The sequence below is a fragment of the Oryctolagus cuniculus genome, chromosome 16 (genome assembly GCF_051225735.1).
Source record: "Oryctolagus cuniculus isolate XC-2025 breed Fujian yellow rabbit chromosome 16, ASM5122573v1, whole genome shotgun sequence".
NCBI lineage: Eukaryota > Metazoa > Chordata > Mammalia > Lagomorpha > Leporidae > Oryctolagus > Oryctolagus cuniculus.
Window position 1 is genome coordinate 90,319,237 of NC_142882.1, and position 24,853 is coordinate 90,344,089.

General features: G+C 53.2%; 1 protein-coding gene across 1 annotated transcript in view; it reads left to right on the forward strand.

The window, feature by feature from the left end:
• The window catches only part of LOC103345127 (ATP-binding cassette sub-family A member 13), a 302,255-nt gene that overhangs the window by 78,927 nt on the left and 198,475 nt on the right, over window positions 1–24,853 (forward strand). The window contains exons 19-22 of the mRNA XM_089315631.1: window positions 7,902–8,036; window positions 9,033–9,213; window positions 12,345–12,563; window positions 21,734–21,930. Of these exons, the coding sequence (XP_089171757.1) occupies window positions 7,902–8,036; window positions 9,033–9,213; window positions 12,345–12,563; window positions 21,734–21,930 (732 nt within the window). The remainder of the gene's footprint in view (window positions 1–7,901; window positions 8,037–9,032; window positions 9,214–12,344; window positions 12,564–21,733; window positions 21,931–24,853) is intronic.

Consider the following 24,853-nt stretch of genomic DNA (forward strand, 5'->3'; position numbering starts at 1 on the left):
TTGTTAACTCCTTAGAGAAACTTCGGGGTATGTGGAGGTGAGCAGGAGAGTCGGGTCCATGTGGTGTTGGCTCCAGACAGCAAGGAAGTCTGGCCGGATGTTGGGGAGCACCGGCAGTGAAGAGGCCAAACTTGTAGCTGGCCGTAGGTTGGCGGGCAGCAGAACGTGGGGGGAAGCCAGGCAGGGTGTGAGGTCTGGGAGACTGGGTGGGCTGGGGGTCGGGTGCTGCCTCCAGAGCCAGGGCTGTCAGTGGTGTGTGACACATGTAGGGTTTCCCGAGACGTGTCTCCTCTCTCTGAAGGGAGGACTGGAGGACTGGGGAGGGCCACCAAGGACAGTGGTCTCCCTGCTGTGTCAGGAGGGAAAGAGCTAGGGGCACCTTCTTACACTTAGGCCAAACGGAGCGGAAATCAATGCACTTCAAGCATTGTTAAATTTCATTAAGAAATAGCATTTCAGTGGTGCCATCTAATTTTTTTTTTCAAATGGGATCTAAGCAAGTAGAAATTGGATCTTCCTTTGCCTTTTTTTTTTTTAAAGATTTATTTATTTGAAAGGCAGAGTTACAGAGAGGCAGAGACAGCGCGCACATTTCCACCTGCTGGTTCACTCCCTAAATGGCCACAATGGTCAGAGCTGGGCCAGTCTGGAGCCAGGAGCCAGGAGCTTCTTCTGGGTCTCTCACATGGATGCAGTGGTCTAAGCACTTGGGCCGTCTTCTCAGGTCATAGCAGAGGGCTGGATCGGAAGTGGAGCAGCCGGAGCTCGAACTGGCACCCATATGGGATTCCGCACTGCAGGCAGCGGCTTTACCTGCTATGTCACAGTGCTGGCCCTGGCATTTAACTTTTAAAACTGAGAATAAAAAATATCACTTTTGATCATATAACAGGAGGTTTCAAAAGTGTTTAAAAAAATGTGATCAAAAGGCAATTAAACTTTGCTGGGGCCAGCGCTGTGGTGTAGTGGGTAAAGCCGCTGCCTGCAGTGCTGGCATCCCATATGGACACCAGTTCAAGTCTTGGCTGTTCCACTTCTGATCCAGCTCTCTGCTGTGGCCTGGGAAAGCAGTGGAAGATGGCCCAAGTCCTTGGGCCCCTGCACCCATGTGGGTGCACAGCACAGCTCCGGCTGTTGGAGCCAACTGGGGAGTGAACCAGTGATGAAAGACCTCTCTCTGCCTCTCCTCTCTCTGTGTAACTCTGACTTTCAAATAAATAAATCTTAGAAAAAGAAAAAGAAAAACTTTGCTTCTCAACAAAAGCTCCACCAGATTTAAAACACTTCTATAACCTGTGACACCAGCCGTTTGTCCATCCCTGAAGACTGAGGTCCTGGGACTCTAACCAGGCCAATACAGTCTTTTACTTGCTTTAACTGCAGAGAAATAGGTGCCCTTTAAAGTCAGTTCACAATTAGGAGACATGAAGAAGTCAGGAGGAGCCAAATGAAGACAACGAGGTGGAACTTGATCATTTCCCATTGAGGCACTCGTAGAATTGCCCATGTGCCATGAGAGGAATGAGCCTGAAGGGAGCAGGATGGATGGGATGCAGGCAGAGAGACAGTCACTTGCCGAGGGGAAGAAACCTGGATCTGCAGAGGAAGCACTGTCCACATCACAAAAGAAGAAGCAGCTGGATGTGGATATGAAGCAGCAGGCGTCTCGATGCCAAGAACAGGGTCCACAAAGAGCAGCGGAGTCAGACAGCCCTGGGCGGTGCTCCAAGGAAGACGGATGAGTCCAGGACTCGGCTCTGGCTTTCCCTCCACCTCAGGACCCAGTGTGAGGATCTGGGGCACGATTTTCATATTCTCTAGTAAAGAAAAGGAGTGCCCCATCCTCAGCCAGAGTTTCCCCCAATCCCACTGTGAATTCAGTAGTGCAAGGTCCTACCAGACTTCAGGCCAGAGGCAGAGCAGTCAGCTCCCACAGGCCGCTGTGCTCTCCCAGGAAGCAAGTCCAGCCAGGCTCACTGCTGATCCTGATAGACCAAGGTTCATAAAAGAGAACAAGGGGAAAGAGGGTGAGATAAGACGGAAGAGGGGGCAAGAGAGGGAGGAAGAGAAAGAGAATCAAAGACAAGGAGAGAGGGAGAGACAGAGACGGATAAAGACCAGGGAGAGGGAAGTGGAAAGTGAGAGGAGGGGTGGTTGGTGAGTGGATGGATGGATGGAGAGAGAGATAATGAGAAAGGCTTCCTGGATCTGTGCCAGCTCCTCAGCCCAGAGCGGCCTAAGGGAATGAAATTTGGAAGAAAGGAGATATAGCCATGACCTGCATGGGTGTTGTCATCATGGGGATCAGTACTAAGGTGTGAGCAGCACACATGTGTGCTGGTGACAGGAGGCAGGAGCTGAGGAGAGGGAAGGGCCGCTTCCGGGGAGAGACACTTGTCAGCACCCTGGACAGCTCTCCCTCGTCCAGTGCTGCAGGCAGGCTGAGGCCTGTGCTGTTTTCCTCTGGTACCGTGAGCTTGTGTGGGTGTGAACTTACATGTGGAGATGAAAGCTCTGAAAATAGAGAATGGCCAAAAAAAAAAAAAAAAGACATTAAATACAACGAGGCTTTAAAGACCTTATGAAAAAATGGAGTAAACACAAATTTATTTTGGTGCAAAAAAAGTAGAAATCCATGTGTAGTGTTTTTCATCCTATGGGTTTTCCATGAGCTTTTTGAAGACCCTTCATAGAGATATCAAAAAGGAGGCAACACCATCGTTACGTCCAGTTTATGAGAAAAGCGACTGAAAACCGGGACAGCCAATCGGATGACGGAGCACAGACACACGCCGGCCGGCAGCACTGCTGTGTGGCAGCAGCAGAGAGCGGCCGCACCGTGCAGGTCTCAGCCGGTTCTGCAGTCAGAGAGCCTGTGCTGCTGGTACAACAAGTGTCACTTAGCACAACACGGCTCTGAGTAAATGGAAACAGACGCTGTTACTGAGTGGGGTATTAATGAAGCCTGTTGATTTTCTCCAAGTTCATGATGAATTTCAGTAACATTAAGTGATGTAACACTTAATATGGGACATTATGTCAGTGTAATGTAATGGAACTTATGCCAATCATTTACATGAAAAATGCCAAAAATGCATAGTTAGAAATATGAATGAGAGGTAGTGACCAAAGTTATTAAAAATCATGAGGAGGACTGGTGACTGTTGCTTAGGTAAAACCTCACCATAAATCACCAAGGTTTAAAACACTGGGGGTGCTTGTCTGGTAGGGGAGCGGGGGAACAGAATGTTTGGACGACCCAGGGCGTGCAATAACTTGTGCCATGTGAAGATATAAATTTTAATCACCAGCAAGGGATACGTTATTCTTTAGTCTATTAAAATGAACTCTCATTCATAAATCTACAATAAAATTCTTAAAAATATTAAAAATGAAATGCATTTTAGAAATAGGGGGAAGGCTTTCCTAAACAGAATGCTAAAGACATAAATAATAAAAATTTATAACTTGCCTTTATAGGAATTTAATCAATATTTCAAAATATCCAAATAGAATTATGGAAGATTAGATGCTTATCACATCTGTTTGACATTAAAGAAAAAGTTAAAATTCTCAAATTTATGAAGCATAACTGAATAGACATACCGGCAAATGACCTGAACAAACCTTTCAGTGAAAAGAAAAGCTTATACTTCATAAGCATGTGAAAGGTTTAAGTCACACAAGAGCATAGAATTGAAAATGCGTAGAAGACGACGTTCTTATTGGCCCGCAAATATGAAGATGATAATTAGGGTAGGGAGATGTGGAGAAAAAGGAAAAACCAAGTCATAATGTTAAGTGGCAACTACCAAATAGTGTAGAATTTGTAATGCATATTTAAAAATCCTTTAAATGTTTACTCTTTATCTAAAACATTTAAAGAAATGACCAAAACAATGCGTGCACAATGTGATTGTGCAGGCTTGACCCCAAAGTTTCCCTGTGCAGGTCCAGTCCTGGGTTGTTCCGGCCTGCTTCCCTGTGCAGGTCCTGCCCTGGGTTGTTCCAGCTGCTTCCCTGTGCAGGTCCAGTCCTGGGTTGTTCCGGCCTGCTTCCCTGTGCAGGTCCAGTCCTGGGTTGTTCCGGCCTGCTTCCCTGTGCAGGTCCAGTCCTGGGTTGTTCTGGTCTGCTCCTCTGGGCGGGTCTGACCCTGGGTTGTTCCGGCCTGCTTCCTTGCATGGGTCTGGCCCTGGGTTTTTCCGGCCTGCTTCCCTGTGCAGGTCACAGGTCCAGTCCTGGGTTGTTCCGGCCTGCAGGCCTCCCTGGCATCAGCAGCCTCCTGCTCCACTCCACAGCTCACAGGCAAGCGTCTGGTCCTTCAGAGAGTTTTTGTGTCATAAACTCTCTTTATGAGCTTCCAGTTACACTGGATTCCGCTTATTCTGTCTAATTTCAGTGACTTTTTCGTTACTGACAGCCCTGGGGGTGGGCAGTGCTAATGATCCTCCCCTTGAGGGTCATGGTGATGTGAGCGGGCGCCTGTGCCTGCAGAGCTCACAGCACCAAGTTCAGACTTCAGGCAGCAGTGGCCTGCAGGGCTGCCGGGGGCCGAGAGCCCGGCGAGCCCACCCGGAGCTGACCCCTGCTGCTTCACCTGGATTATTCAGCTGACTAAGAGGGTTTTAGAAGCAGGCAGACTAGGACTGAGGTGGTTTGCTCAGCAAATCAACCCTGACTCTTCGGTTTAGCCCTGATTCCTTGGTCGTCCCTCCTGTGTCTCTCCTGTTTGTCCCTGAGGCTCTTGCCCTGGTCCAGTCCCTGAGTACCTGGATTGGACCATTCAGTGCTGCCGCAACTCCAGGCCCCCACCTGCCCACACCCCTGCGCTCTGCTCCCCTTCGTTAACACAGGATCACGCTTCCTAAAAAGAAGCCGGAAGACCCTGCTCTTCCCCACGGGGCGGGCATCCCCGCTCCAGAGTGCCTGCGTTGAGGCTGGCGTCCGCAGCCGCTCCTGGGCTGCCCTCGCCTGCCCTGCTGCTCACTCTGCCCCAGCCGCGTGCTGCTGAGGGGTGGTTCCCATGTGCCCGGTACACCCAGTAAAATACAAGGCATCACAGATTAAAGTATTATTCTTGGTGTGTCTGAAGTTTAAATGTAATTCGATGTCCTGTATTTGAATTTGCTAAATGTAGAAAGTCCGCCCCCTCTACTTTTTCTTTCTTGCACTTTCCCTCTGTGGGGAGTCCTACCTGTGTTCCATGTCAGTGCATGCCCTGGGGGTTCAGTTTTCTTCCCTCTTGCTGTCTTTGGGGTCTCCACCAGTCCAGGAGACTGGTAACCCTGTTTTAGCTGTGTGCACACATGCGTGTGTGTATATGTGCATGTATTTACACGTGTGCACATAGGCATGGTAGTCGTCACTTTGGGTCATGGTCTACATTTGAAAGTCATTTTGTGAAACTGTGTTTCCCTTTGGAGAAGAGTGAGGTTTTGTTTCAGGGCTTCCTTGTGGGCTACCTGGTCAGCCCTCTCCCCTCTGTTCTGCACGCGGGCACCACTCTTTGCTCCAAGTGGCCCAGAAAGGTGGGCTCTGGTGCATCGGACAGATCTGATCCTCACAGAAGGGTTGCAAGGTCCTTTCATTTATGAGCAAGCCGGGCACATGCTCAGTTTTCCCGTCTCCCTGATGAGACCTGTCTGTCCTTCCAAGCCTATTTCCAAGTGCTTTCCTGTGTACAGTTAGGATTGTACTCTATCTGTAGTTTCCTCTGTGCCTTCACAATACTTGATCAAAGCACTGATTCATAGCTCTGAATTAGTGGCTGCTCAGTGTTGCATTAAATGAAAGTAGCGATTTCCTGTGCCTTCCTCCTTCTGTGCAGGGTTAAGTGATTTCTGCCTTTTCCCCTTCTAAATAGTGCCCAGGGAAGGTGTCCGTGTCAGATCTCTGTTCCCACCTTGTCATCAGATTCCCAGAGCTGCAGTCGCTCATTCAAAATCTACACATGTTCTAAGGCTTCTGAGTCCCGCTGCCGACTGGCTCCCTCACAGAGGGCGGTACCATCGCACCATCCGTCGCTTGGGAGGCCGCTTGGCTGGACACCTGCTCTGTCAGGAGTGGGTGGGACAGCAAAGGCAGTGCCTGCAGAGGAATTTTCCTGACGCCTTTGTTTGCTTATAATCTCCTTGTATTCCCACACACTCCTTGTTCTCGTGTGCATGAACGAGGGCTTGTTCTGTAAGAACCAGGGGGCTGGTGTTAGGGCAAGTCTTTGTGCTTGTCGGGGGAAGGGTACCCCAGAGTCTCCTCACTGGTGTGTGTGTTCAGATAGGTGTGGTGAGAGGGGAGGCTGGGGCTGCAGCAGGGGTCAATGGACAGGTCTTGTTCCCCTCCCTCTTCATCATCGAGGTGCTAATGGTCTGTGGCACACGGGTGGGCTCAAGACTATGTGCATGAACACAAAGACCTGAGGCAGTGCCTGGAACCAGGAGCCTGTGCAAGGCTGGCCTCAGAGGGGACCAACCATTCCCGTGCTACTCACCCCTTCCTCCGAAGCAGGGGCTGTTACTTTGCTGGGGTCTTGGAGGACCCCAGCCTGCATTAGTTTGCTGCGATGGCTACGGCACAATACCACAGCGTGCATGGCTTACACAACGGAACTATGCTGCGTCTCAGCCTGGGAGGCAGAAGTCCAGATCAGGGTGTCAGCAGGTCGTCACCTCTGTGGGCTCAGCTTGGATTGCAGACGGCATCTTCCCTGGTGTCCTCAGTGGTCCTCCCTCTGTGTCCTGATCTCTTATGGGGACAGCAGTCACGCTGGGCTGGGACTTGCCCTTGGGACCCCATTTGCCTTAATGGCTTCTTAAGGCCACATTGTGCGTACTGGGATCAGGACATCAGCAGGTGGGTTTTTAGGGGAGCAGGTCGGCCTGGTGCTGGCAGCAGTTGTGCACCCCACTTCCCTCTGAGCACGCGGTCCTCCCCGAGTCTCGAGACTGCAGTCAGTGTGGGAGCTCTTGCAGCCTTCACTCTTACGTGACGTGCCAAGTGTAGTCCTGGTCTGCAAGGAGGCCTTCTTATTTCACTCACTTGCAGTTCAGGACTTTATGTTCACGCACTCCTCAGCCGAAATCTAGGGTAGATAGTTAAACAAAATTGGGACATGTTAATAATTAAATCCCCTTTCATTTTGACATACAAGGATGACAAAGTGGCTGGGAGACAGGGAAGTGCATTTGGAGAACACGTTTGAAGAAGGTCGATGTGGTTTCCTCTGGAAATGTTAGCATTGCGGGTTCTTTGTGGGGCTTTGGGTTGATTTGTTCCTTCATGCACGTACGTCATGCTGTTCCCCTTGGCCGAGAACCTGCAAAGACAGCAGAGCCAGGCAGAGGAAGAGCAGTGGCAAAAAGAGGGCAGTGTGGGGTGGGCAGGACGGTTGCCTGGAGAGGGCTCATGGAGTGCTCAGCCGCTCCAAGCGCCGCCCGGGGGCGTGGCTTGGGACAGGCAGGAGCATCCAGGTCTCTCTCCCAGACTGCAAATAGAAACAGTCCCGTGAAGACGCTATTATTAAGACATCTTATTTTTATTTTTAAAGATTTATTTGTCTGAAAGGCAGATTGACAGAGTGAGTTCTTCCATCTGCTGCTCTACTCCCCAGATGGCTGCAAAGTCTGGAGCTGAGCCAGGCTGAATTCGGGAGCCAGGAGCGCCCTCAGGGTCCCCCACCTGGGTGGCAGGGACACAGCACTAGGCTGTCTTCTGCTGCTTTCCCAGGTGCATTAGCAGGGAGCTGGGTCGGACACAGTAGCTGGGACAGTGTGGGATGCCAGTGGGCAGGTGGTGGCTTAACCCACTGTGCCACGACTCCGGCTCCAGAGTCACGGTATTTTACAACAGACTCTTCATCAGACAGAAGCATCTGGCGGGTTTGTCACGGCATCTTCTTTCTTCAGGAAGCTTCGGAGTGAGGAGACCCTGGTATTTTCCCGTCACCGTCTCGTACTGGAGGAGCCTGTGTGGCTTCCTGGAGAAGCAGCCGAGCTCTCCCTGCTCCGGCCCCTTCGGCGGTGAGAACCGCGGCCACACAGGTGCGTGGCAGTGGCCGCCTGGACACGTGTGGCTTTCCGCTTCGGGCTGAGCCTCACTAGCTGGGTGGGTTCCCAGACGCGCGCCTGCAGGCTGCCCTGGGCTTGGAAGCAGCTCCAGAGTCGCCTGCAGGCAGCGCCCGGGCCCGTGCATGGGCTGTGGGGTCCCCAGTACCTCCTCACCTCTCGCTGCAGTCGTCGGTTCTAGGCGTCAGGTGCACTTGGGCACGTGTCGTGCTTCAGCGAGGCTGGACCTCAGTCCAAAAGTGAATGTGTAAGAATGAGAACAGAAGCAAAGGGGGCAGCTGCTGGGGTGGATGCCCTTTGCAAGTGTGTGGACCTCTGCATGGTGCCAGCGGATTCAGTGGTGGGGGCGGGGGAGGGGTGGGACGAGGAGGGAGGGAAGGGGAGAGGGGGTATCACTGCCTCTCAGGATGGGGAGAGCAGGGGGGTAGGGGAGGGAGCAGGGAGGGGGAGGGTATCTCATGATGGACAGCGCAGGACTGTCCCCGGCCCCCCGTCCTCCCGTCCTGCAGTCCTCGCCTGCCCCTGTGGGCACTCGAGAGGGAAACTGTAATGGTGGCCGCATCAGCACAGACCAGCAGGCTCCTCTCAGAGTGGTTTTCGTCTGAGTCAACACTGGAGACGATTTTCTGTTTTTTTCTGATTCAACAAGTTTAAATATGGATCCCTAGCAAGTTTGGAACCTCTCTCAGCTCTGTAGGAAATATGTGAATATTTTGGTGTTTTTTCTGTCCCCATACATATATATGTCTTTTTTTTTTTAACATAATGATTATTCCAGGAACTCAAAGCCCTAAAATTCATGGCTGCGCATCCTTTTTGCCATTCTGTAACTTCTCGCTTTTGCAAGTGGGGAGCCTTGAATGGTTTTGTCTGTTCCCGGAGCTGGAACGCGGCTCTGGAGGGAGCCCTGAAGTGTGGGTGCAGCCCTGTTTCGGGCTCTCATGATGAACTTGGTTGTCATCTTCTTCACAGGGCCACCGCCCCAAAATGGGGAAGGGGAGCTGAGAGGGGGCCATCTGGGAGTCGCCCTGGTGTCTGTGACCAAGGACTACGAAGGCCACAAGGCCGCCATCCAGGACCTCAGCCTCACCTTCCACAGGGGCCAGATCGCCGCCCTGCTGGGGACCAACGGTGCTGGGAAGACCACCATCATGTGCGTCCCTGGTCCCCTGCCCAGGGCTCAGGGCGTTTGATTCTTACAGATACCAGATTGCCGGTGACACAGAGGTTTGCCCTCCTTTTGCTGTTCCCTCTGCTTTTAGTCTCCGTGAGATTTTAGAGACAGGAAGAGGCACCGATGCCTCAAACCTCTGCTGCACGCGTGAGGTAGTCGGAGGATGGTAGGGATGGAGGTTTTTTTTTTTTTTTTTTTGACAGGCAGAGTGGACAGTGAGAGAGACAGAGAGAAAGGTCTTCCTTTTGCCGTTGGTTCACCCTCCAATGGCCGCCGCGGCTGGCGCGCTGCTGCCGGCGCACCGCGCTGATCCGATGGCAGGAGCCGGGTGCTTCTCCTGGTCTCCCATGGGGTGCAGGGCCCAACACTTGGGCCATCCTCCACTGCACTCCCGGGCCACAGCAGAGAGCTGGCCTGGAAGAGGGGCAACCGGGACAGAATCCGGCGCCCCGACCGGGACTAGAACCCGGTGTGCCGGCGCCGCTAGGCGGAGGATTAACCTAGTGAGCCGCGGCGCTGGCCAGGGATGGAGTTTTTAAAATCTTTAGTCCTTTTTTTTTCTATAGTACATTCACCATGTTTTTGCTTTAGCCTTTTAGTCATTTTTATTGAAAATTATGTATTTTTACCTTGACAGAAAGTAACACATACCAAGGGTCTCCCATCCACAGGGTCACTCTCCAAATGCCTGCAGCAGTCAGGGCAGACCAGGAGTCTGGGGTTCAGTGCAGGCCTCCTGTGTGGGTGGCAGGGCCCGGGAACCTGAGCTGTCGTCTGCTGTCTCCGGGGGGTGCGTTATCAGGAGGCTGGGCTGGGAGCGGAGGAGCTGGGACTTGAACCAGGCACTCCCATCCGGGGTTCAGGGCCTCACTCTGCTGTGCCAGATGCCTGCCCCACCCGGGACGTGTTTGTCCTGTGTGTGCCCTTGCTTGTGTCTCCAGGAAGTGGACTGTCAGGGTATTTGTGTGTTTAACTGTGGACTCTTCCTTACGTTCTGCTTTGTGTTTGGAGCTTCCCTCGTTTTCTTGTTAAGATTTGATTTTTGTGTTGATGAGAGAGAGCCATGCCCGGAGAAGCAGGAAGGGAGGTCACCGGTGGCCTGGAGCCAGGTGTGGAACCGGTAGTTTGCTTACGGGTGAGCCACCAAAATTGCCGAACGTTGCTCTTGAAAAATTACTTTTTGTTCTTATTAAATTTATAGGGATACGTTAGTTACAGCAATGGAAAGAACTTTGCCTCAGAATTAAGGAAAGTAGAAAAATGAGACACAGAATTTAAAGCATTTCCTGTTGAAAACAGAGATGTGGATGGTTTTCTTTGTGGTGCAGTGAGAACTGAAGGCTCGCTGGCTGTCCGTGGTGTGGGAAGGACGAGTTGCACAAGTGGAGATGGGGAGGCCAGCGGCCGTGTGCCCCTCGGAGCCCTGCCTGGGTCTTTCACTGCAGCACTTGTTTAGTGGGCGATGAGCGTCGCACTTGGGCTTTCCCGAAGTTTCTGCGCTCACCGGCCACGTTTTTAGTGATTGTTTGAAGAGCGCTTTGAGTCCTAAGTGCTTGGCTCCCGCAGGTGTTAGCTGACAGGCTGATTAACAGTGAGGTCTTCAGTGCTAAAACGAACAGCTTGGAGACTTGTGCAGAGTGGTCTAGAGGTGATGTAAGGTATACAGAGGGGCTGACGCTGTAGTGCAGTGGGTTAAGGTCCCAGCCTGCAGTGCCGGTATCCCTTTTAGGTGCTAGTTCAAGTCCCAGCTGCTCCACTTCCAATCCAGCTCCCTGCTAATGCACCTGGGAGAGCTACAGAGGATGGCCAGGGCTTGGGCTCCTGCACCCATGTGGGAGACCTGGAAGAAACTCCTGGCTTTAGATAGGCTCAGCTTCGGCTGCTGCAGCCACTTGGGGAGTGAACCAGTAGATGGAAGACCTCTCTCTTTGTCTCTACCTCTCTCTTTCAAATAAATAAAATCTTTAAAAAAAAAGTATATTGTAGGATTGCATGGGTTACAGTGCAGGTGCTGTTTTCTGTAAAGGACTTGAGCATTTGCAGACTGTGTCATCTGTGGGGGTCTTGGGGCCAATCCCACACAGATAACGAGGGGTCCTATAGTGTCCCCCACATTGGTTTGAACATAACATAGCAGAGTTGCTAGTGGAGTTTATCGAGGTGCAGCTGCTGTGCGGTGAGCAGTCCCTGTGCGGTGTGGTGCGTTTCGGTGCGGGTGTGGTTAATGCTGGAGCAGGCAGCACAGTGAAGAGGAGGGTGATTCCTTCCTCGTCCTCCTTGTCCTGGCCCCCAGTGACTGCTGCTCTGCCATGCGTCCCTGTGAATCCGTTTGAATTTCCCAGGATTTTGTAAACATGGAGCTGTGTGCGCTCCTCTCACACAGCAGGTTCTCCCACAGTGGTGACCGCGGCCGCCTGGTCCGGAGGGTGGCTGAGGGCCATCGGCTCGGTAGAGGATCCGTGGTCTGTACGTGTCGTTGCCTGTTGGTGGCAGCTGGTTTTCAGCAGTTCTGATTGAGGCTGTGTACATATCTGGGTAGGCTCACACTGTCATTTCTCTTGCATAAATGCCTAGGAGAGGACTGGCTAGCTCTCGGGGGAGAGGCTGGTTAACATTTTAAAAACGAGAAAGCAATTTCGAGCCCAAGTATTGCACATCCTGAGAAAATAAGTGGAGTGAGACAGGCAGTCTCCAGGCGTCCTTGGAGGATGAGTGAGTTTCTGGTGCTGCCGGAGTTGTTGGACTTTGACGTGGACAGGTGGCCCAGGCAGAGCTGAGGAAGACTGGCCACAGGTTGGGGGCTCTAGGTGTGCGTTTCTGTTTTACTCTAATTATGAGGACTTGGGTAAATACTAGAGGACTTCAAAAAGTTTTTGGAAAAGCAGAGCTGAAAGATGAGTTTATTTTGGTGCAAAAAAAAGCTAAAATCACACGCATCTGTAAAAGCAAAGTAGGACTTTGTCACCCCAAAGCCCCCACACTGCAGGGACCTAGGCTTGCCCTCACCATGGTCAAGCCCCGCCCCTTCCCTGGTGATCTGCATATTTAACCAGCTCTGCAGATGCTGGGTGAGCAGCGTGTGTTCCGCACTGACTCCTTTTCTCTGGCAGATCCCTGTTGACGGGGCTCCACCCTCCCACTTCTGGAACCATCATCGTCGATGGCAAGAACCTGCAGACAGACCTGTCCAGGGTCAGAAGGGAGCTGGGGGTATGTCTGCAGCATGACGTCCTCTTCGACAGCCTCACTGTCCAGGAGCACCTGCTACTGTTTGGCTCCATCAAGGCGCCGTGGTGGACCCAGGAGGAGCTGCGGCAGCAGGTGGCCAAGTGAGTGACCCTGCTCTCCCTGCTCCCTGCCTCTGCCTGATGGAGATGGAGATTACAGAAGAGACATCTAAGAGCCGTCTATGGCTGTACTTACGAGAAGGAAAAGAGCAAGTGACTGTTAACCACAACAGGATGACATAGGCACCATCTCTGGGTGAACCAGGGAGGCTTATAAGAGGAGACAGTGAATTCATTTGGTTTGGCTTTGAAGCAGGGAAGAGCTGAGCCAACATGGGAAAGTGGGGCAAGGGCTGTCCGTGGGTGCTTGGTGTGCCTGGAGCACGGGGCTCCTGCAGGACATCTGGATGTGAGAGTGGATTGGTCGTGCTAAGGGGTTTTACCTTTGAGGTGCAGGTTGGGGTTGTGATTGGCCTGAGATCTGGAAGGTGGATCTTGCTACAGCAGAGCAGATGCCGCAGCCATGGGAAGGGACCTGATATGGGGCTGTCGCTGTACACAGGAGTGAGCAGCCTGATCTGTGGTCGTGCCACAGGGGTGCAGTGGGAAGTCCACATCTGAAGACTATTCAAAGCTGGAAGAAACACATTGTGCTGACCAGTGAGGGGTGCAAGGGAGGGAGGGGAAGACTCCAGTGAGGCTTGGGGAATGGGAGGGAGCCTGGTCAGTCCCCAGAGAAGGCCGGTCCTCGGGGGTAGGGCTAGGGTTAGAGTTAGCATAGCACAGGCACCAGGAGAGGTGGACAGGGAGTGAGGTGTCCAGGATGGCCAGCAAGGCCTACAGAAGATTCTCCCATCACTGCAGACTGGTAGAAGCTTAGAGCAGAGGGAGAAGCAGAGGCCATTGGTTCCTAGTTAGAGAACAAAGTGGTGTTTGCAGGTGGCGAGCTTGCAAGGATGGCTTGGAGGGGAAGTGGAGCCGTGAAAGTCCAGGGCAGTGACCGGGGTGGAGGCATCAGCCACTGTGGGCCCTCGATTCAGAACAGTGGCAGGGAAGGCATGGCCCAGGCCCTGTGCGGGATCCTTGGTGAACCTGATGGACTTTGCACAGCAAAGCATCAGCCAGGGCAGGAGCATGGGGGGGTGGGGGGGGTGCGGGCTGCAGGCAAGTGTCTGTCTATAAATGGTGACTGCACATAACTAAAGAAATGTGAATTCCACAAGCTCTTGCACATCGTTTCAAGTTTTATTTGTGAAAATTGGCATTTACGTTCTGTATTTCCTGAGGGTGAAGATGGGCAGGTGTTTGGTGCCATTTGTTTTGTAGGAGCTCACTTCGCTACCACTTCCTGCAGGACCCGTGTCAGTGTGGCAGGGTTCCACCTTGATGTTCATCGCCCTGTAACACAGAGGGCAAGAGGCGAGTCCTGAAGTTGCTATGCACACTATGTATCTCGCGGGGTGTTTCTGGAATCCAAGTTGAGCATTTGGGATGATAACGCAACACCGTACCCTTCCTTCTACAGAGGAGGCTGGGCCACATCAGGCAGGTTTGGGAGCCTCACAGGAGTCAGGTCTGTCCACTAGGCAGTCAGTGTGCAGGGGAGGAGGGTGGGCTAAGGTGGGGAGGGGCCCAGTAAAATGGGCACACGGTGAGCTGGTCAGACATGCTTCCTGGTCCAGGTGGGAACCAAGTGTGAGGGTAGAGCAGAGGTGGTTGCAAGAGGTGCATGGATGGGGAGATGGAAGGAGAGATGCTGACCCCATGTGGGGAGTAAGAGAGAAGGAGGGGCCATGGTAATGCTCAGATCTCTGGCTCAGGCAGGAAGAATGTAGCCCTGTACTGAAAATACACAGAAAGGGAGCCAGTCAGAGGCTGGGGAGAGGCAGTGGCGGAGCTCACGGTAGAGACGAGTTCGAGGGGCCTGGAAGCGTCTGAGGCCAAGTCCCAGTCGGGCATCTGCTCTCCCGCCCATGCTCCCCTTCACTGCTGCCGTTGCTTTTGTGGTAAGACCACATCCCCTCCTGCCGTGGCCTGGGGTGCTGTGCAGCTCATATGGGCTGGGGCAGGGGAAGAACACCCTGGGTCTATCTCCAGCATCCCAAGGGGTCTTCTGCCCCTGCGCTCACATCTGCGACTGGTGCCCATGCTGTTCATCGAGGACTTGTGTTTAACACCTTTGTGTGCTGGGAACGGCTGAGGTCATGTACCACGAACCTCCCACGTGTGGTCTCATTCAAGTGGCTCTCCTCTGAGAGACAGGCAGGGCTGCTTCCATGTGCAGCTGAGGTTCAGGGAGAGGAGGCCATGTAGCCCCTACAGGGAAGCCTGGACCTGACCTAGGAGCCTTGGATGCAACGTGTCCTCTATTACTGTAGCAGTTTTTCACTGTTGTCACAAAATCCCAGAGACAACCACCTGTACAAAGAGAAGAGGTTTGTTGAGCCCACAGTTTTGGTGGCCCCTTTGGTTGGGTGAGGACAGTGATGACAACAGGGGGGTATGTGCAGTGGACAGATCCCAGGGTGAGCCAGGGAGAGAAAGAGGCTGGGCCCAAGCTCAGGCTTTCATAGCCACCTGCTCACAAGAACTGCTTTCCAAGGGCAGGCCCCCGGTGGCTTCCGGACTTCCCACGAGGTCCGTCTGCTGGACAGCATGATTGAATTGAGCTTCTACCCTCTTGGTACGTGAGCGTGTGACTTCAGGACTTAAAGTTCACACGTGTTTGGGAGCCAAATCGTATCTGACCCATAGCAGTGGCCGTTCCTCTGGGCTGATCACTCCTGCAGCACAGGAGTTAGAGCCTGCGGGCAGGTGACTTGCTGGAGGAGGCCTGTCCGGCCCATTTCCAGGCCTCGGCCTGTGTGTGGTGTGGCTGTCCATCAGGAGGGCTGTCCCCCATTTCCAGGCCTCGGCCTGTGTGTGGTGTGCATGTCCATCAGGAGGGCTGTCCCCCATTTCCAGGCCGAAGCCTGTGTGTGGTGTGGCTGTCCATCAGGAGGTCTGTCCCCCATTTCCAGGCCTCGGCCTGTGTGTGGTGTGGCTGTCCATCAGGAGGTCTCAAGGGTCTGAGCAGAGAAGGCAGTTTGCTGACAGTTGCTGACCCTGAGTCCAGGGAGTGCAGGGGACTGTGGCTTGAAAACACACTCAGAGTCATGGAGGCAGGGCAGGTGGGGCACCTGCACCCTACTCGGGGGGTGTAGGTGAAGGGGCCCGGATAATTCTGGAAGCTGCCTCCAGAGTGTCAGCGTCTGATGGGGCTCACGTGGATGAGGTCATCACGGGGTGGGGTGGCACATGGGATCCTAGAGGGGCGGAGTTAGATGGTATGGTGGGCATTCTGTGGTCAGAGATAAGAAAGCAAGAGGAGGCCACGAGCTCAGAACATGCTGGAGGCACGGGTTCCTCAGAGGCCAGGGTCTGAAAGCGGAGTGTTGGGCAGAAGTGACGCGCAGCCCTCCCTGACCAACTCTTGGTGGAGAGCAGACCGGACACGGTGCCCCGGCTCCTGGAACGCACCGCCAGACTGCTCGCTCACTTCCCCACTTGGAAGGCAGCTGCACTTGTTTGGATGATCGAACTTGAAAGAGGTGGCTGTGTGCAGAGACCAGCTCCATGACAAGTACAGTGCAAATGAATTCTCTTCATGGACAGATGCTCACATATCAGGGCCAAGTGGACTGATGGAAAAAATCCCAAGGGACAGGAGTCCATCGTGTGATGTAGACAGTGTCGCATCCTCTCTCAAAGCTCACCTGGTCGGCATGGACGAGGGTACTACCTGCCGCAAGGCGAGCTGGGCCATGCATCATGATGCTTCCAGCAAGTGACTGGTGATGGTGATAGCGTTAATGACAGTGGATGCTTGGGTGTCGAGGGAGAATGTTTACGCCCATCTCCAGCTTGAGTCTGATGAGAATTGGCTAGGCATTCTATGCATGACATTATTAGACAGCAGATTGCTATGTGCAACCCAATTTCTCCTAAAAAATCATAGATCACCTATTTTAATTAAAAAAAAAAAAAGCTACCCTGTGCCACCGTGAACTGTGCTGTGCTACACAGCAGTGCTGCACAGGCTTCATCTTATTTGGGTGCCAGGCAACATGAGTGGTTATCAGTTCATGGTGTGTTACTTAGCAACAAAGCCCATTTGCACAAAAGCAATCAGAGTGAGAAGTGTTCGGACGGTAGTTCGCGCTAGCAGGGGAGGAATAGCACCGACAGGCTCCTTCTCGGAGTCCTGTGGCTCCACTTGTTTTCCCTAATGTGTGGCTTCATTAAAGTGTGAGCTCAAGGACGTGTAGCATCTCCAGCAGGATCTTCAGTGGGAACGTTTGTCAACACTCAGGTCATTATGGTTTGGCCCTTAATTTGGCTGAGAGGAGATAACAGTAGTTGTCAGGCCTTTAAGCCATTGAAATATTACTACGTAGTTAATGTTACCACTTAGAATTCTGGCATACACCAGGAAACCCAGGTTAGGGTGGAGGTAGATGTTTTTGATAGTTACAGGGGTATTGATTAGTTGAGAGCATCAGTTCAGGTAAAGGAGAGGAGGGGACAGAATTGAGCCCTGCATATTCCAACAGGAAGATTATGGAGCTAAGAGGAGGAGCCAGCCAAGGAGGCAAGAAAGAGAAAGACAAGGTGTGGACCAAGTCCACGCAGGGCAGGGAGGGCTCACTGCCTCGAACGCTGTTGAGACTGGCTGAGAAACGGCCTTTGGATTTGGCTGCAGGGTCACTGGTGAGTGTCAGAAGAGGGGCTTGGGTAGCGTAGGGCCTTGCTGGACTCCCTACAGGAGGTAAGGAAGGAGAGGGATTGGGGCAGCACGTCTTCTGAGGGGTTTCCCTGAAAGGGAAGCAGTGGAGGGGTGGCGTCCAGATGGGGTCTGAGACCAAGAGCAGAGGACTGCAGAGACAGGAACCGTAACAGCAGCTCTGCCTGCTGCTGGGAGCGGGCCAGGAGGGGGGGATGGGTCACTGGGGTGAGCTGGGAGGGGAGAGGCTGGGGAGGGGCAGAGACCTACACAGGAGGTGAGGTCCAGCTCTCGTGAGACCCAGCCAGCCCCGTAATGTAGCAGGAGGCCAGGACGTGCATTAACTCTATCCAGTGAAGAGTGCCTGCAAAGTGGGCATCAGGATGATGACCGGGGCTTTAAACTGAGAATAAGGAGGAAGGACCGAGGGAGGCAGGGACAGTCAAGTGACTGCTGGGACAGGACTTAGCTAGGAAAGCAGATGTAGTCTGAGGAGGATGTTGGGGTTGGGGGACTGTGGAGGAGCTGCGGCTGTTGGACATGACGAGGTCCGGGGATTGATTGGGACTGGCGCAGGCGAGAGGAGGATTTACTACTTCAAACGTAAAGAAAGGAGTAGTGGTGGAGAAAGGGGCAGCGCACCAGGGAGCACTGAGGGCTGGGCGTGACAGGAACTCGGAGGCTAGTGGGAGATAGCTCTGATGGCCTGAGACTCAAGGCTGGGGTTCTGGAGGTGGTGGGAAAAGGAGTGAGGTCGTAGTGGGTGCGAGGAACCACCCACCCACAGCTATATCCAGTGGGAGGAAGAGCCGCCCGTGGGTCATGTGAGAGGGTTCATGATGGGCGCATGTTCTGGCTCACGCCCCTCTCCTGTCTTGTCCACGGCCACCATGTGCTTTTCTCTACTTCAAAAGAGGTTGTTTTCATTCCTGGCCAGGTTTGTCCCCCAGGTCCTGGCAAATGCGCCACTGCCTTTTCTGGAACACGTTAGCCAAATGTCCCCACCTCACTGACACTTACCATCTGTCTGGCTGACTTCTTGTATTACCTTCCGTGGAGTCAGGGAATTCCCACAGCACCTGGGACCTTGTCACCACCTCCCTCATATTTTATTATAATTTCTGGCCTGTCTTTCCACCAGACTGAGTCCCTTGAATCAAAGACAAGATTCGATTTATTTCTCTAGCCGTAGCTGGAGGCAGGTGCCATGCACTGTGAGGGTTCAATAAGTGGGTGGATGATTGACGAGCAGCTTCTAAAATACGTTCTCGGGCACAGACCTGCGAATTAACTGGAGGGAAGATCTCTCCTGCTGCCTGCAAGTGTTCCCAATTAGAGTTTTCCCGACCTATTCAGAAGGAATCTGGAAGTTTAACTTTGCAGAAATGATTTGCTTCCTTTTAGCATGTTAAAAATTAATAATTAAAATTAGGTAATTTTGATTTTAAATAAAAATCCAACAGGTAGGAACAGCTGGCTCAGATGGCTTTCTTTGATCTTTAAGTTCCAGTCACACATCTGCCTGACATACAGAAACCAGCAGAAGGAAATGCTGGGGTCTGCGACACAGTCCTCTTCCTGACCCAAGAGGGGCTCTCAGACCCTGTGTCCTGGCCCCAGACAACACCTCAAGGCCACACGGCCCTCCGAATGCATCCTGCCCTGGAGAACAAGCCACATCACCCGAGTTCCAATCGCGCAGATCTTCACATCCGTTGATTTCAATGCCTGGAGTTGTGACCTTCGTCAGACTTGGGTCTGAGAAGCAGTAAGGCTGTGGCCTTGAGAAAGCCCAGTCTGTGTGGGGACTGAGACAATCAGCAGTTGTGTCCATGGGTGTCACAGTGACTGGTGGGTGCCAGAGTGTTGCAATGGCAAAGGTGTACCTGGGTTCAGCCCGCTAGTGGTTGAGCCCGGGTGTCCCGCTGGCTTAGGGTGCTCCTTGCGATGTGTACTGTCTCCGGGCGGGTGTCCCAAATCTCACGAGGCCTAGTAACAGGAAGGCCTCACTCGGAGGTTGCGTGCATTGTATTAATTTACACACGTGAGGTACTTAATGCCTGCGATATAAAATATGGCTAATATACGTTAATTATGATTATCCAGGCTTGGCGCTAAAATTAAAAATGAGTTGACTAGCATTCCCTCTGTGGGAAGGCACTTGAGGCATGCAGGAACACTAGTCAAGACTGTAATACGATTTGACTGTACTGTGATGTAGCAGAAGATGTTTGAGTTGTTCCTCCCGGGGAACAAGTCTCTGAGTTCCCGAGCACTCTGGTTCCTTCCGGAACATTTGTCTCCTGTGTCCTTGCTGGTGTGCGCACAGGAGGCTGCTCCATACCTCTGCTTTCCTGGAGCAGGACCTGGGTTCTGCCCCTGCTGCCCTCCCCCCGGTCCACACAGGATGCCCAGCTCATGAGGCTACAGACCCCTTTGTGCAATCTTGCAGGAATTCCAAAAATACACAGAGTTGAATTAGACTTGCTGTCATTCCCTCCACCTTGTCATTATTAACCAACACTCTTAGTTTTGGGAACAAAAGAAAAGGGTAAGTTTAAGTTAAAAATGCCATAGAAAAACAGGCTTCTGTCCAGCACAGCAGCAGAAGTACTGGGTACTGGTCAGCTTCATGTTAACTGGCTGCACAAGGGACAGCCGGAGCACAGCCCTGCTTCTTCGCATGGATTCAGTTACAGAAGCATGGTGTTCTTTGCTTGCACCCAAACCACTCCTGACTCAATGTGCCAGGCATATGGACAGGAGTGGGCTCTCAGTCTGGTGGGGAATGCAGTGAGGACCCAGTGGGTACCCTGAGTGGTTGTCCGTGGAGGAAGCAAGAAAGAACGGGTTTGGGTTCACCCTACAAATGTGAGCAGGGCCTGTGTGTACTATAGCATCTGACACCTGGCTGCTCCACTTTCTTGTCCATCTGCTCTCTCTCCTGACCAGGCTCCAGGTACTGAGTGTCAGGAGGGTCTCAGCTCTCTGCTGTGTTGGGGTCATGCAGGTGGAAGATGTTGGTGGATTACAGGTCAAGGCAATCAGCTGCCATTTATCCTCCTCCCTCCAAGGAGGTGCTGTCCACAAGGCAGGGGAGAGTCACTGTGACTGACAACTGGATGTGGAGAAGCTGGCTTGAGCTCTATAGTTTGGGTAGGGAATATTCCTATAAATAGTAAAAGAAACATGAGAATTTACTCAGTCATCAGGCACACAAGTCCTGAGTTCTTAGGATTCTAGAATGTTCCAGGTCTGTCTGTTCTTGCAGCTCAACTGCGGGGAGCCTTGTAGTTCTGCACCTGACTGTGTGATGGCCCCATCACTGGGGGATGGCCATCAGGTTGTTGGAGGCAGGCCTGTGGCTTGGGGGAGGGATCCACCATGGGCTTGAGCAGTCAGGGGAAGACTTTAGCAGGGTGTTGTTTCAGCCGAGCCTTTAACAGTGAGGTCTGAGCGGGTGTGGTGGGGCAGGTGTTCATGAGGGGTTAACAGGGGCCCTTGACAGTGGCAGACAGTGGAAGAAGAGAATGGGTCTACAGCAGGATGGCAGCCTCACCCAGGGATGACGTTGTGCTGGGTATCTCAAGTCCAGAGTACTCGGAGCTAAAGGTCTCTGGGAGAGAATAAGAGACGTGCTATTCCTTAACGGTAGCTGGTAACTTACGCTTGTCACATGGTATTTCACTGGAGCTTCCTACTGACTCATTCAAGAAGGCTGGGTAATCCAGACTTAGCGCACAGTGGGCCACAGTCGGAGGACTTCCTGGTGAGCCACGGAGGCGGAGCTGGGCCCCTGCCATCGCACTGCATTCTGTGCTTCTGGGGGCGGGTGCAGCCCCTCCTTGGCACAAGGTTTGAGTGAGATGACGAGAATGCTGCTTCAGGCAGGAAACAACCCAGGGTGCCCCAAGCACAATGCATGGTGGACAGTGCTGACCGGTAGCACGCTGCATCCGTGGGTGTGCTCCATTTGTACTTCCATGAAGGCACCGCAGCTACTTTGTTGTGTGTATATAGCTTCTAGGCCTCCTTGATGGGCCCATGGGTTAGAAGATCTTGGCCATTGTGGCCAGCACCACGGCTCAATAGGTTAATCCTCCACCTGCGGCGCCAGCACCCCAGGTTCTAGTCCCGGTTGGGGTGCCAGATTCTGTCCCGGTTGCTCCTCTTCAGTCCAGTTCTCTGCTGTGGCCCAGGAGGGCAGTGGAGGACGGCCCAAGTGCTTGGGCCCTGCACCCCATGGGAGACCAGGAGAAGTATCCGGCTCCTGGCTTGGGATCAGTGCAGCGCACCGGCCGCAACACGCCAGCCGTAGTGGCTACTTGGGGGGTGAACCAACGGAAAAAGGAAGATCTTTCTTTCTGTCTCTCTCACTGTCTAACTCTGCCTGTCAAATAAATAAAATAAAATCAAAAAGATCTTGGCTGTCGTAAGTCATTATTCACGGAGTGAAAGCAACGCTCTGTCATCTTCAAGGAGGAGAACGAGGGCTGTCTTCTTATTTCAGAACCCTGCAGGATGTGGAGTTGACTCCACACCAGCACAAGCCGACCCGCGCCCTGTCTGGAGGCACCAAGCGGAAGCTATCTCTGGGCATTGCCTTCATGGGCACATCACGGACCGTGGTTCTGGATGAGCCCACCAGTGGCGTGGACCCCTGCTCCCGCCGCAGCCTCTGGGACATTCTGCTCAGGTACCGAGAAGGTAGGTGCTGCCTCGTCCCACGTTCTCTTCCCAGCAGGTTGGGGCTGTCATGAGTGGAGGGTCAACCGTAGCCCGATGAGAATACGGCGCTTTTCAGAAAAAGTCATTTTTACTATGCTGTTTTATGTTTAAAGGGCAGATAACTGTCCATGCCTGGATGGCACATGTATCATTTCTATAGCCGTGTGCCAGGGTAAGTGTGTATTCATCACCTCACACGCCGGTTTTTTGTGTTGGGAGTGTTAAAAATCCTCTGGACTGGCTGTTCTGCAGTACTCAGCTGTTGCAGTCCGCCGTGACTGCACCCTCGCACCTGTTACCCACCCCCTGCCCTGCCCTGCCCCAGCTTCGGTAATCACTGCTCTCAACCCCACGAGATCAGCTCCATAGCTTCCATATGTAGGAGCATTTGTCTTTCTGTGCCAGTTTGTGGAAAAGTTCCGTTTTCCTGGGAGCTCATGGAGATGTGCGCTGGATGACAGCTCTATGCGCTCAGAACTGCTTGCTCTTAACCGCACGTCCATGGTGGCGCTATCGCTGCGTCGCCATACGTGATTTGGTTGGAACTGTCACACATGTTGCTTTCTACTCTGGAGGCATCGACCCTCAGGAGACACATCCCAGAGGTGTTTGGGCTGAGCCTGCCTCTTCCCAGAAGGGAAACCAAGGTGTGGAGGGCTGGGCGTGTGATGGGCTCCTGGTGACAGAAGACGTTCACGGAGCCAAGAGGGGCGCTGGGGGCGCTGGTTTAGGGGTTCATGGTTCTCCTTCTCCTGCTGTTTGTTTCCAACCCAGGGCACCGGATGGGCAGGTACTATTTCCAAGTGCAACCCTGAGCGTTGGGAGGCATTGCTGTAAGCATTTTGCAGAGAAACGCCCCTGCCTCTTGTGTGGAAGCGTCAGTGTGAGGGGGAATGCAGGATCCCATGAATTGTTTTGCTTTTTTCTTCTGGTGTTTGAGTGTAAGATCGTCTTCTGCCTTGACCTGAAGCCCCCACCTCCCTGGGAGTGGACCAGTAGGAATTCAGAGATGGAGAAGAAGAAAGACTGAGGGGCTGAGCTCACAGCCTCTGCTCTCGGGTCACCTCACACTCCCCCGGAGCAGCAAGGGTGCGTCCTCGGGTCGCTCAACCTCAGCCGCTGCTGGGCTGCAGAGCGGGAGGTGCAACGCTGCCCCTCTCCGTCTCACAGAGCGAGGGCTCCTGGGAAGTCAGACAAGAGCGAGTGGCAGGGGGTTCTCTTCCTTTCTGGGCGTCAACTTGAGCTCAGCAATCACAGGAGGGTGGGCCGTGCGGTTGGCAGTGGCTCCTCTGCTTGCTGCCCCTGTGCCGGAGTTCTCGTGGCTGAGCAGGACGCAGGGCACCGGGAGGCGCTGAGGGCTGGTGTTGGTGCACTTGCCAGGTCCCAGGGCTTCCACACTGGCAGGAGTCAGGGCCTGCAGTGATGGGGCCCTGGCTGGGGGCGGGGCCTTTGGGAGCTGGCTGGCTGGCAGCCGGGGCAGACATCTGGGACTCTGAGCCCAGCACGAGGTGGAAACAGCCAGGGCACATTCTGGGCTCTGACCGGATTCTGGATTGTGGGGAGGGGTCCCTGATGAAGCTACGCGCACTGAGGGTGGGGTAGAGATGGCACTGGGGATCCTGATGACCACCCAGCGGTCAGGGGGCCTGGCCATGTTGAATTCGGAGACACTGACCCTTCCCCAAGCCTCCTGACTGAGCGTCCTTTGGGGAGAGATGTGGAAGGGCAGAAGTATGAAACTGATTTTATGTAAGAGACACTGCACACTGCTTGGCAGAACTGATTGAATTTCCAGCTGAATCTAACTTAAAAGTGGACTAAGTAATTTCCCTGCCGTCCTGAGCTGGAAGCCGATGAGGTGCAGGGGACCGGGAGGTGCTGTCTGCACCTGTGAACCACGGTGCAACGCGTGGCCGGCCTACGACTCCCGCGAGTTCCCGCAGTCACAGAAGGAGTCATGAAGACTTAGCCGACAGGACCTTGACACCATCAGCATCAAGCTTACGTCAGCCGGAAAACCAGACGTGGTAAAAGCCAGAGAAACAGGCTTCCTTCAGTGCAGCCGTTATAAATGATGTATTTTCTCACCAGCTTCATGGCTTAGCAATGATTTCTTAGGAGTCATGCTGCACTGATTGAAGTGCGGAGTCAATGGGGTGTAAGTGGATTAGATAGTCAGTTCTGGGAGAAAAGTGTGTATTCGAGAAGCAGAACGTAGAGCCGCAGCCTCCGGAAGACTGATGGGCAAGGTCTAAGGACTGCACAAAAACAAACAGTCCCAGCTGCGGGGAGACGTCCGCCTAACACGGCTGCCTGGGCCATGCTGCCTGCTGCCGCGAGCAGGCGTCTCACGTGGGGATGCCCCGGGAACTCTTGCCAGGCAGGGTACCGCACTTGTGTGCTCCCGTGGAACGACACGTGAGGAAGCAAAGCTACCATGGCAAATTGGCACATCCCAGCCAAACTCGCTCTGATCCTGTGCTTGCTCTACAGCCCTCCATGGCCCTGGGAAGCCAGCACTCGCCTGGGCTGCAGTTTTCAAATGCAGACAGCCGTACCGTGGCATGGGCCAGAAGTAAATGCACCTTGCGTGAGAACCCAGCTCCGTGTCTGATGTGTGGTTGCTCAGTCCGTGGCTGTCAGGAAAGCGGGAAGGTGAATGGGAAATGCGGCTTTTGGAGGAAGTGGATAGAGCACACCGAGCGCGTCATCGGAGAGAAGCAGCAGCGCCTTGGGGAGCGCGGTCACTCACGCCATTGTTCCCCTGGTTTTATGTGTCTTGGTCCCTTTGCACCTGCTGTATTGATCTTAGATCTACATTTCATGGTTCTTTCTAGATGCATCTCCCACCCCACCTGCCGATGAATTGATAATTCATTATTTTTCTCCTTTATCCAAATAT